This window comes from Macrobrachium rosenbergii, chromosome 4, assembly GCF_040412425.1.
Source record: "Macrobrachium rosenbergii isolate ZJJX-2024 chromosome 4, ASM4041242v1, whole genome shotgun sequence".
NCBI lineage: Eukaryota > Metazoa > Arthropoda > Malacostraca > Decapoda > Palaemonidae > Macrobrachium > Macrobrachium rosenbergii.
In genome coordinates, this window is record NC_089744.1 from 29,694,169 (window position 1) to 29,707,500 (window position 13,332).

Below are 13,332 nucleotides of genomic sequence, written 5' to 3' on the forward strand. Positions count from 1 at the left end.
TACAAATATAAATTGTGCGACCAAAAATCAGATTAATTTTAGCTGGAATTAATTATAAATGATGTAGAGCCAGTGGGAGAACACACCTAGAAGGCAGTAAGAAGCAGTGGTGATTCATGAGATGAGAGTAAATTGGTTTGTGCAGTTTATTAGTTCATTTTTGTCTAGTCAGAGTAGTAAACTTTATTTTTTATTATATCCCCTGTTGTTGATAAATGTTTTTATGCATTTCTTATTTTTACTTAGCCCTTTTGAAATTTAAAATCCTGTGTTTTTATGAAGACAGACCTATGCATTACAGAGCCTCAGGCTTCTGTGTAAGATGAGTGGTTGGCTAAACACTACTTGAAAGGAATAAGGGCCATGTATCTTAGTAGGTGAAATGTCTACTGTAAGGAGACAGGTTTCTGCATCTCCCCGTCCCCACCCCCACCCTTGTTCATTACTAAGTTTTAGTTTTATTACTGTGCCTTACTTTTTTCTTATGCTATATTTTTAGGTTTTTTCCCTATTTCTAAAGGTGTTTCTAGCCTTCTATCCTCCCATTTTGTTTTTCTTTCATGGCTGTTTTTCTTCTACCCATGTTTTAGTTACCAAAGCCAAGTGACCCTATAACCATCTTTAGTGGATTGACACTACCATTTTGGCACTGTACCTTCTTGCCTGATGCTTTATTTCAGCTCGAGAGATGTCTACTTCACTTACTTTCCATGTCCAAGTTTTATACTCTACTTTGCAAGACAGCTATTTTTTCTTGGGGCACATGCATTGACGCTCATGGGACTTACGCTGATTAGAGGAATCCACGATAAAACCTTGATACACACACAGAGACACCCAAAAACACAACACAACCAGAGAAAGGAATCATGGGCTTAGGACAAAAACCTGCTTGGGGGATGAGAGCAAAAGCGAACGTCGACTCTCCAAGGCGACTGAAGAAAGACTGGATATGTCATGAGGTTCTGGCAAGGTCTCTGACTCACTTCCACCTCATCTGTGTATCAGATGCCAGATGCCAGAGATTCCTTGCATATACAGTTTTTTATTATTTTTAATCAGTTTACAGCTGGCTTCAAAAGATATATCCTAATGTTTAAGACTGAAGGTTTGTTAGCTATGAAAAATACAATTTAATAAAAAATTTGTCATTGTTTTAGCACTGTCTGATCACAAGCCACTTCCTTATGCTGTGATCTTTAATACCATTCTCAGATTGAATATAGATGCTTAGTTAGAGAGCTGAGCTTAAATCTGATTCTAGACACTGAAGTGTGTGGTCGTCTTATCCCATAATTGAGATTAATCACCTTTTGGAGCCAGCATTCTCATTGCATACCCTAAATTAACTCCCTTTCAGAATTATAAAACCATCAACCTGTACACCGAGTTATTTGATATTAAATATACATATGTTGTTATTGAGTTTTAAAAGGTTTCCTAAATGATATACCTGTTTGGTTTACATTTTAATGCATTGCATACCTACCAATCATGATCATTCTCTCAACATCCAGCACTGCTTTCTTTGCTATGTAAGTGTCCCTTCGAAACCCTCTTGAAACCCATCCAAGAATAGCAGAATCATCTACTTAGTAAATATTCATGCAGTTAGCCATATGGAGCAGAAGTATGAGGCTCTGTTTTCTCAAGGTTTGTATGTATACTTGTTTTATTGGTATTTCTACATAACCGCTCTGCATGAATTATTACCTTGGAAATTGATTTTTCATATACTTTTAGTGTTGCTGATGAAGGAAGTGGTGTTGTTTATTGTCAGTCAACTTTATTAGCATACAACGCTACCCGGCAATGTTGGGGACCCTGTGGGAACTCGGGGTTTTGGGTGGAGAAATACACTTGGAGAAAACCGGACTGTCATGTTGGTCATATGGAACAGTTCTGCACATTTGCAAGTCATTAGGGAGCCATGTGTTCAAGTAGGGAATGGCTAAGGAAATCTATTATACAAGGAACCATACTAACCTAATGTACCTTAACCTAACCTATCCTAGTATGCTGTTACTTGTTTTGGGGGGGGGACTCTACACTGCACATGCACGATAGCATTCCAGGCAGGCCAGCATACAATAACATATCAATTCTGAGGTTAATTACAGTCAATTGACAAAAAATAATGGTTTATTCTTGATAAGCAACCAAAATACTGTAGAAAAGTTCAGTTTCAAGGTAATATCCCATGTGGAGTTGTTCCATAGTTCTACCGTTTTATTTTTTAAAAGATGTTTATTTTTGCACCTGTGTTCTTTTTTCAGCCTTACATATTTTTTTTTTAGTTAGATTTTTCTGTTAATAAAAGTATACTTTGCAGAAACCATGAACCCTAACATGTTAGGTTCACCAGTAGGTCCTCCACCTCCTGGCACAAATATTAGGTCAACGGCTACACTACCCCATCCATCACCAGGCTCCATGGGACAGTCATACCCACCTCCACCAGGGCTTCCAAGTCATCCAGGGCCTCCTGTTCATTCTTACACCTCTAGTGGTTATCCCCCAGCATACCCCTACAATGGTGCTGTAAGGGGTCCACAACCCCTACACTCGTCTCCAGCAACCCAGTATCCACCTCCTCTCATGCCAAATGGCCCACTCAGCCAGTCATCTCCTAGAGTCACGGCCGCAGAAAATTATTACTGGAATCGTGTGTCTGATCATCAACAAATGTAGTGTGTGCGATGATGAATAACCTTTACTATTTATTGCTCCAAAGTGCTGTTTGCATTTCACAATTAGTCACAAAACTGTCACAAAATGCAATTCAGTATTTTTCTTTCAAAACTGATTTTTATCTGGAAAATGCAAGTGGTACTCAAAGTAGATAATGCTTTAAATATGCTCAGTGCCTCCAGTGTTCACTTGGGACCATGGTGTTTTAATAGACTGTTGGTCTCATAATTCTGAAATTATTTCAGATAAAAGAAATGATGGCTGTTTTATTGTGATCTCTTTGTCTTTGTGTCTTACTCAAAGTCTGTGTATGATTCATATAACCTAATTACAGTTTTCTCTAAGAAAACTTTATAAATTAGGTTAATTGACTATGGAAATATATATATGAAATGACATTTATCTACTTCCAGTCAGTTAAACTTTCTGAGTTCTGAGTAGGTACTGGATCATAACCAAAGTGGCCTTTTTATATGGTACAGTAGTAGGACCAGTGCTCAATGCATTTGTGCTTTTGCCTCTTCATACCAGAAATCCAACTTGTTTATATAAATCATACTATTTACGTTAAAAGGGCAATATGCCACTTTTAATACATATGTAAATATGTAGGTGTCAAGTTTGTTATGAGCAGTTTGTTGATCTATTATGGCAGTTCATTAAATTGTTCATTTGTTTAAAATGTAATTAGACTGTAATTACTTGTATGTATAAACCATATACTGACTGACACTGCCTTTGATAGGAACCCACAAATGCCTTAAAAGTGAATTGTAAGTATTGAACAGTTAGAAATATTGTACGTATTCTGAAGGTTTATATTATTTTGATTATCAGGACAGTTACAGTAAAGTGACTGTCATTGTATTATATACCTTGTTAATAAAATATACATGACAGATTATGTTTACTAAAACACTGTTTCATTTCATTGTTTACCTAAATTCGTTAGTAATTCTGCAAGTAAAATGAAGTAATAGTGCTAACATAGTACCCTAAGAAAAAATTTATAGCTAAAAGGAAAATATATTATGTAGTTCACTTTTATATAAAACAAATTTTTTTTACAATACTACAACACAGTTGTAGACCAAGGATCTGGGTGGAGCCTAGTCTGGTTTTATTCAATTTCTGTTTCACAAAGATGTACAGCATCATAAAACGGCTCTGGTCTTTTGCAACAAAGTACAGTGACTGACTTCAAAATTTGTTAAAACTAATCAGTATGCTCGGTCATTATGTCATTGCTGAGCATGATGTTTCAGTAGCTTTTTTGATATCCTCTATTTTTTTTTGTTGAACATTTATTGTCCACATTGAAGTGTTACTATATTACTGTTCTTTACATTTTGCTTAGTTTGCATTAACAATGCATAATAATGGTAGTATATTCAAAAGTAATATAAGGAGAGAGGGTGATTTGGGCTAAAAGATGTTATTTCAGGTGCTATTGCAAATTCAAGTATGTACAGTGTAATGATAAGTTGTATATAAGTAACCTACCCAGTAATTACTTAGCTAAGAGTTTCTAAGTCGACAACAGCTTCAGTTTTGAAATTCGCGGTAACAGTAGTCTTTTGTTTATATGTAGGTGACTAACCCTGCCCACTTCAGGGTGAGAGAGAGAAACAACCAAGCCAAGAGCTTCACTTTTTTGTTTCTGCTGGCTTAACAGCAACACAGTGTTAAGATGCAGCTCAATTTTGGTTTTTGGCCTGAGACTACAGTATTACCTTTCGGTGATGCATTTTCGGCTCGGTAGCCTTCGGATTTGTATTGTTTACTGACATATATTGTTTTTTTCCTGATTTTGACTATTATTCTCGTTGGAGATTTACTTATTTTGACTCTGTTAGCTGGTAACTATGTCAGACTCTAGCACATCAAATATTAGGTACTGCAGCAGAGGTTGCAAAACTTGCATAACCAAGGCATGTTACGGTTCACACACCTTATGTATGACATGCAGAGGACAAATTTGTCCAATTGACTTGACTTGTGAGGAATGCTGTGAATGGGACGAAAGGAAATGGAAGACTTTAGCTTCCCCCTAACCAAGTTAGAGCTGAAGTTAAACTAGCAATCCTAGAATGACTCGGGAGTCTAGTGAGGTTAATATTCCTTCTCTTCCTTCTCCAGCTAAAGTGAACCCTCCTACTTCCAGCCCTCCTCCTGTACCACCGATCTCTGCTCCTGGTTCCTTTGCTTCCGACCCAGATCGCTACACCAGTCTCGAATCAAAATTTGATAGGAAGCTTGATTTTCTTGCAAATACAGTGGCACAGTTGGGTGATTCGATGCGTGTCCTTGTGGACAACTTCAGTACAAAGTGTTCTAGTGATGTGTTTGTAGGGGAGGTGGCTACCCGTCCCACCGACACTCCTAGGCAAAGGTCACTGCTGTACTCCCCCAGCCCTGGGAGGAGGCATACTGGAGGCCCAAGGGAGGTCGGTGGGATCTGCACACAGGTAGCCGCACCTGTGTCATCCCGGGTGTCGACAAAAGGCAGCCGCTGGAAAGGCGTGCATAGTGTGCATCATCTCTCATCCAGTTCGGGGGATTCTAACCCTTCTCACGGGCGCCAGTGGAGATTTTCGGACGAATCTTGCCCTTTGAAAAGGCGCGCGCCTCTCAGGGACCAATCCCCTCAGTCATACAGCAAGAGGTTCAGGGAACAGTCTGATAGTCAGCAGCCATCATGCAGCAAATGGGACAGTCCTGAACGTTTTTCTCACCCAGTAGCTCCCAGACCATGGTCATTGTCCAGCAAACGTACTATAGTCTATTTTTTTTAACCTGGTAAACTTGCACTTAGCTGCTTGCCGCTGATTGGATGGACGTCCTGTTGTCCGAATCTCACAGTTTTGTTTTCACACTGTTTCAGAATTGTGATTATATGGTCATAGAGCGAGTTAAGAGCTAAGTTATGTAATGTTATGTAAATACCAGTTGTAATAAACGTAGGTATTAAGAACTTACATACCGAAATATTATACATTTTTAACAATTATGAAACGACACTTACCGAAGCCGTAGACTAGAAAAATGTTTCAAACGCGAACTTTAATGTTTAATTTTTAGCTAGATTTTTAGTGAAATCATGCCATTAGTGGTTTGGAAAAAAAATTTGTTTATTGTCCATTGCTGAAGATTCTATAACGCCTAAGAACAAAAAATTATCGTAGAAATTTAAGTTTGGCGGAGAAGTTGAGGCGGTGGAGTTGGCGGGGAACAGTCAGCGAGTTGTCGTCTGCATACACCATTTACAACCAGAATTATTCAGCTTAGAATCGGCTGTCGAGCAGGTGCCTCACTATCTATTTCACCTATTTCAGCCATGGCCACAAGAGACGATACAGATCAAAGCACACATGAAGGAACTTCAAACACTAAGCAAAGACTTACCGGTAACTGAAAATCTCTATTTGAAGAACAGTCCATTTACTGAAATTTTATATAGCAGAGAGTAGCACACTAGCTAGAAAAAAAAGTAGTCTTAAATTCAATGCATATTCAATATGCCTTTATACATATCCTAAAATATTAACGACACTCCGTCTGCAGTATTTTTGAAGTGAAAAAAATTAGCATTATGATATATAAACATCTTAATGATTATTTTAGGAACACAAGAGCACCACAATCCAGATTTGAACCTCCCGCTGAAAGTACGTCAACCTTGTGTCAACCCTGTGGCTGTTCCTCACACAACTCACCCCCTCAACTTCTCTGCCAAGCTTAAATTTCTACAATAATTTTTTGAACTTATGCGTTATAGAACCTTCAGCAATGTACAATAAATACGTTTTGGTTGTTTCCAAACCATTAATGACAAGATTGCACTAAAAATTCAGCTGGAAATTTAACACTAAAGTTCATGCGTTTGAAACATATTTCTAGTCTACGGCTTCAGTAAGTGTTGTTTCATAATTGTTAAATATATATAATATTTCGGTATGTAAGTTCTTAATACTTACATTTATCACAACTGGTATTTACATAACATTACATAACTTAGCTCTTAACTCACTCTATGACCGTATAATCACAATTCTGAAACAGTGTGAAAACAAAACTGTGAGATTCGGACAACAGGACGTCCATCCAATCAGCGGCAAGCAGCTAAATGCAAGTGTGCCAGGTTAAAATAAATAGACTACAGTTCTTTCGAGCACCCATATGGGATCGAGGAGCGCCCGCTGGCAGCTAAGCACTCGTTGACGGTCAAGCATCCATTGACAGCCGAGCGTTCATTAGCAGCTGAGCACCCGGAAGAGAAGAAGCGCCCAGTAGTGCACACACATCGCTTGGCGCCTGAGAACCCTTCAGCGCCAACTCACTCTCCCACGGTTGAGCGCCCGGATTGTTGGGTGTCCGCTCCTGTATTGCTGACTTCTTCATTGAAACGCGCGTTTTCTTCACCTCCTTGTTCGACTTCTGCATCATCAACTCTGTTTGGACCCTTCCTTGGCACCGCTGCAGAAGCAGTTAGACAATATTTAGGGTATTCTTAAGAAGTCAACTTCTTCCTCAGTAGCGCCTGAAGATCCCTCACTGCCCTCGGCATCATCGAAAGAGGAAGATTTAGAACAGGACTCCACCCCACTGGCTTATGCTGCCCTGCTGAATTATTTACTGGATAATTTGCCAGATATCTTTGATCTAGCAGCCCCTTCTTCTCCGGCTTTCTCATTTATGATGAGTGACCTACCTGGGGATTCATCTAGACTTCCTAAAGTAGTTTTATCTTCTTTGTCTAAGGAGGGTATGGGAGAAGTGGATAACTGGCTTTTGGAGAAAAGACGTCAGGTCAAGTCACACGTTAGTATTCCACCTTCCTGTTTTTCGACCAGGAGATGTAGGTCATATGCGACCAGAGAAGATCCCTCCTTGGGAGTGGCTGCCTCCTCCCAAGGGGACTTCTCTGGTCTTATTGATTCGGCCCGTAGGTCGGTTTTTGCTTCAGCAAAGACTATGCTGTCTGTGTTGGAGATTGACCATTTACTCAAGAGCATGTTCAAAGTGTTCAAAGTTTTTAGTTTTCTGGATTGGTCCATAGGGGCCTTGGCAAAGAAGATCAGAGAGTCGGATCTTCCTCAGGATATCGCTGCTGATTGGAGGAGTGTTCTCTCTTGCCCCGATAAAACAGTCAGAGACGGCTCTTTGGAGATATCTTCCCTTTATGCTATGGGGATTTTAAAAAAGAGGGAACTCTGGATTTCGTTAGTATCTAAGGGCATCACTGCTTCACACAAATCAGACCTTCTCTTCTTGCCCTTGGATAGTATGCATCTTTTCCCGCAAGCAACAGAGAAGCGGCTTCTCACCTTCATAAGAAGTCAACGCAGGACCTTCTCTCTCAATCTACAAGGCATCCAAGAGAGTGGAACGCTGCCCCTATCAAGCCATCGTCTCCTCTTCAGCCTCAACCCTTTCGAGGCAGCAGGCAGAGATTGCAGTCAAGGCCACGAGCTTCTGTACATTTCACCCCGCGTGCAGCCAAGAGACCCTCCACCAAACCTACAACCTACAAGTGAGTTTTCAGTCCTTCATGCGCCTGTGGGGCCAGACTCCAGCTTTTTTGAGAAGGTTGGAGAATGAAAGGGGCAGATCAGTGGGTGATTGAAGTATTAAGGGAAGAGTATTTTATCCCCTTCAAAGAGAAGCCTCCCTTATCCAGTTCTCCTGTCAAATTGGCAGCTTACTCTGTAGGATCAACGAAGTATTTAGCCCTCTCAGAAGAAGTGTCGTCTCTCCTCAAGAAAAAGGCGATAGAAGTGGTAGAGAATATCGAGTCCAAGGGCTTTTACAACAGGCTTTTTGTAGTACCAAAAGCCACGGGAGGATGGAGACCGGTACTCGATGTGAGTGCACTGAACTTTTACATAACGAAAACGAAGTTTCATGTGGAAACAGTTCAGTCTGTCCTACCATCCATTCGTCGAGGGGACCGGATATCTCTAGATATGAGAGATGCATACTCCCACATTCCCATTCAGCAAGACTCGAGGAAGTATCTGAGATTTATTTTTGGGAATCAAGTATTCCAGTTTTGAGTGTTATGTTTTGGCCTGTCAACAACATTACAGGTGTTCACCCAAGTTCTCGCCCCATTAGCCAACTGGCTTCATCCACTGGGAGTGAATATTTCCCTATACCTGAACGATTGGTTGATTTGTTCACCCACGAGAGAGAGGTGTATGGAGGACCTTCAAAGGTCTTTTGACACAGGATCTAGGTTTGCTGTTGAGCCTTCAAAAATCCCAATTGACTCCTCAACAGAGTCTCTATTTGGGGATGAAGATCGACTCTCAGAATTTTCAGGCTTCTCCTTCACCCAAAAGAATAGAAGCCTGTCTGAAGAAAGTCAACCTTTCCCTTTCCCTACAAAAGTGTTCAGCCACTCAATGGATGAGTCCCCTGCACACTGTCGTCGATCGAACAGTTTGTGAGGTTGGGAAGGCTGCATATGAGGCCTCTGCAATGCTTTTTAGAGTCAGTTGGGATCGCAAGATAAATCAAGACTTGTGCATTTTCCCAATAACACAGGAGATAAAGGAGGACCTGTGTTGGTGGAACTCCGCAAGCAGACTATCGGAGGGAAAGTCTCCTTCCGTGGTGAACCCCAACCTAGACCTCTTCTCTGACGCGTCGGATCTAGATTGGGGAACTCTCCTGGAGGGAAAAGAAGTTTTGGGAGTTTGGTCCAAACAGGAGAAAAATCTTCACATCAACATCAAGGAACTAAATGCGATCCATTTGGGTCTGCAACACTTTGCAAGAGAAGTCCACAACAAAGTAGTTATGGTTCATGCGGACAGCACAACAACTGTAGCTTATATAAGACTCGAAGAGGGGGGGGACTCACTCATTCTCCCTTTGCGAGACAGCCAGGAGTCTCCTACTTTGGGCAGATCAGAATCGGACCTAGCTGTTATAACACGATTCATTCAGGGGAAGTGCAGTGTCTTGGCGGATGAACTCGGTTGTCGCAATCAAATTCTCCCGACAGAGTGGACTCTGGACCGTCAAGTATGTTCCGGCCTTCGAAATTGTGGGGAGAACCGATGGTGGATTTGTTTGCGACTCCCTGAAACCACTGTCTCCCCCTGTTCTGCTCACCCTTTCCAGACCCTCGACCCTAGGCAACTGATGCGATGATGCAGAATTAGTCAGGCCTGGACGTGTATGCCTTCCCTCCGTTCCGGATGGTGAGGGAGGTACTGAAGAAGCTCCTATCGCATCAAAGCATCAGGATGACATTGATAGCTCCCTTCTGGCCAAGGAAAGAATGGTTCCCGGAGCTTCTCAAGCATCTAGTAGACTTCCCATGCCTTCTTCCAGCAATCCCAAGCCTATTCAGACAACCCCTTTACAGGAAGCTTTATCAGGACACATCCACTCTGGCCCTGACAGGGTTTCGACTGTCCACAGACTCTTGCGAGCAAAAGGCTTTTCAAGAGCTGCAGCTGAAGCTATTTCTAAATGTAAATGACTTTGGTGTAAGAAGAATAACATCTCTTCTTCTGCAACCACTATAGCTCAAGTGGCAGACTTTCCTCTTTACTTGAAATCCACCAGGACCCTTTGTTCATCTACAGTAAAAGGATGTAGAGCTATGCTTAGCTCAATCTTTAGACACAGAAGTTTAGACATTTCTTCCAACCAGGATCTCTCAGATCTTAGGTCTTTCGACATGACCAAGGTTAACTAGGAGGAGGTATGCCCTTGGTCCTTAGACGCAGTCCTTAAGTGGCTGTCTGACTCGCGATTCGAACAAATGTGTTGAGAAATCTTACTAAGAAGACAATTTTTCTGGTTGCTCTAGCCACTGCGAAAAGAGTGAGTGAACTTCACGCAACAGACAGAAGGATAGGTTTTTCTCAAGGTGACGCTGTCTGTCCCTTACCCTTGGTTTCTTAACAAAAATCGAGAATCTTTCACAACCATGGTCTCGTCCTTTTGCTATTAATGGTTTGTTGAATATCCTGGGTCCAGAGGAAGGGGAGAGAAGTCTGTGCCCAGCAAGAGTGCTTAAACATTTCATCAAGAGGACAGAGAAGATTAGAGGCCCAGCAAGGAACCTCTGGTGTTCAGTTAAGAACCCTTCCAGGCCTATGTCTAAAAACGCTCTCATCTTTTTTCATAAGAGACCTGATTCACGAAGTTCACACTCAAATTGGAGAGAATGTTCTGCCTGTGCTAAAAGTTAGTGCACACGGTGTGAGAGCAGTGGCTACATCAGTTTTTAAGCACAATCTTTCTCTCGCTTCGATCTTCCAGACTGCATTCTGGAAATGTAGGTCTGTTTTTGCTATGCACTGTTTGCAAGACGTGGAGACGACTTACAAAGACAGCAGTACACTTGGACCCCGCTTTTTCTATCTCTTCGCCTTGGCAATGTGTTGAGTTTCAAGGGGAGCCTGGAAGGTACAAGGTACTTAGAGTGCCCACCAGTTTTTTCATGTGTAGGGTGGTGGTTTATTTATTTATATATGTGCCTTTTTATGTGTGGTGTAGGTGACTATTTCCCTGTTTTTGTTTTTTATTGTACTGCACCCTGGGCAGGGGCATATAATTGTTGGCTTTATTAATGATCGGAGATTTTCTTCGTTGCAAAGTTTACTTCATGCTTCGTTAGCGATCGAAGTACTCCTCCGCTACGAAGTCACTCACTTCAGTAGAGGCGACCCTGGCTATACCGCCACGCTGCTACTCAGTTGAGATGAGCGCCAACCAGAGGCAGTATGCACCTGCTCAGCTCTCTCACCAGGTAAGAAACACCAAGCATTGTTTCAATGCTAAGCCTATTTATTGGGCTCTCATTTCATTATCACTATTAATATTTGAAGTACAAAATGCCCATGAATACCCCCTCTCCTTCAATGTGGATTTAGCTAAGTAATTACTGGGTAGGTTACTTATATGAAAATTGCTTTTATAATAAAGTTTTATATATACTTGCCCATTAATTACAGAGGAGCCCACCCTCCTCCCCTCACATGGACTTTAGAGCATAAACAAAAGTGAAGCTCTTGTCTTAGTTGTTTCTCTCTCTCACCCCAAAAGTGGGTGGGGTTAGTCACTCACATAAACAAAAGACTATCACTACCACAAATTTCAAAATTGAAGCTGCCGTTGAGTTAGAAACTCTTAGCTAAGTAATTACTGGGTAAGTATATATAAAACTTTATTATAAAAATGTAATTTTTCAGGTAGCATACAATAATAATAACGTTGCTGTAAAATATCTTTAATATACTGTACTTGGAATTAGTATCAGCAGTATAGCTTTACTGTAGTATGCATTGTATTGGACATTTGCTTTGGTTTAAGTACCTTTGATCTGTTTGTAAATAGTAGTTATATTTTTATGCCATCACAAAAATAATTTTATAATACCTTTAATAGATCAAATATGAACGTTAACAGAAGAGAAGGCTTATGCTAGTCACAGCTTTAGGTAAACACCATGATTATAACTCAAAAAAATGCAAATTTTGTGTGGGGAAGACTCCTAACATACCTAAAAAATTCAGGAATGGATGAAAGGAGGACGGAAGATAACATTTAGAAATGGCTGCTCAATGAAAAATTAATCCTGTGTATGGATTTAGCTGAGAAGAATGCTTCTTTTCTTTTATAAGAATGTTTGCCAACAGGTAAGCAAGAAGTTTCAAAATAGCATATACTGTAGTGGTAAGGACTATGAAGAGTAGGGAAATGAGTATTTTTAAGTTTTTCAGTGTCCCTAAAACTGGAATACGTCTTACAGTTTATGTACTGGAAACTGTGGTAATTGGTGATTATCTGACATTTTGACTGCCAACATATACTGAGGCTGAATAGCAAATAATATTAAGACAGATTGTAAAATATATTACAGATTTAAGCAGTAAAAAAAAAAGTACTAGACTAAAAGAAAATGTGTCACATTATCTGACTTGAAACAAATTGAATGCAATATGAAAAGCCCAACTAGTTGCTGGTTATAGGAAAAAATATTCCATACTGAAATACATTAAAGCTTAAATTTGTTGCTGAAGGTTGTCTCTGCAACAAATTCAAACATTCTACTAAATCTGCAACTTAAAATCTCTTAGGAGACTTGAAAAGGATGTGCCTGCCATCTTCATATTGTTTCCCAGGGAGAAATTAAGCACCCACCATCAAGAAATGAGCAGTCGAGTGGTAAGTCTAATCTGCAAATGGCACAGAGCAATTGCACTTTGACCACTTGCATTTTACTTGATCCCACATAGTCCCACCGATTCGTTTACTGATTTTCTGATCTCTGGACGTCATTCTGCTGCTGTCTGCTTAACAAGCCCATCTGCCTCTTTGTTCTCATGCACGCCTGCATGTATTTGTACGCATCAAAACATAACTTAGACATCTCTACTCTGGAAATATATGAAGCCGCTGCAAATTCATTAAAATTGAAGTCTTTGTACAACTGAAAACAATGTATGCTTGCAATACATTTTTAGTACTAAAAAGAATTGTAAAATTATCCTACTCTGTTACTGTATATCTATTTTTGCATGGCAATTTAAATTCCATACAGCTGGCTCTTCTGTGAAATGTCAGTCCTCCATTAGAAGGGTAACCTTACAATTAAGGTTGTCTGGGTTACAAGTG

General features: G+C 40.4%; 1 protein-coding gene across 23 annotated transcripts in view; it reads left to right on the top strand.

Annotated features, from left to right (window-relative positions):
* Positions 1 to 3,607, top strand: part of LOC136831518 (membrane-associated guanylate kinase, WW and PDZ domain-containing protein 1-like) — a 266,401-nt gene extending 262,794 nt beyond the window's left edge. For all 23 annotated transcript variants that reach the window (XM_067092239.1, XM_067092145.1, XM_067092250.1 and 20 more), the window contains one exon: positions 2,333 to 3,607. In XM_067092239.1, the coding sequence (XP_066948340.1) occupies positions 2,333 to 2,691 (359 nt within the window). In that variant the 3' untranslated portion in view covers positions 2,692 to 3,607. The remainder of the gene's footprint in view (positions 1 to 2,332) is intronic.
* Positions 3,608 to 13,332: the final 9,725 nt, after the last annotated feature.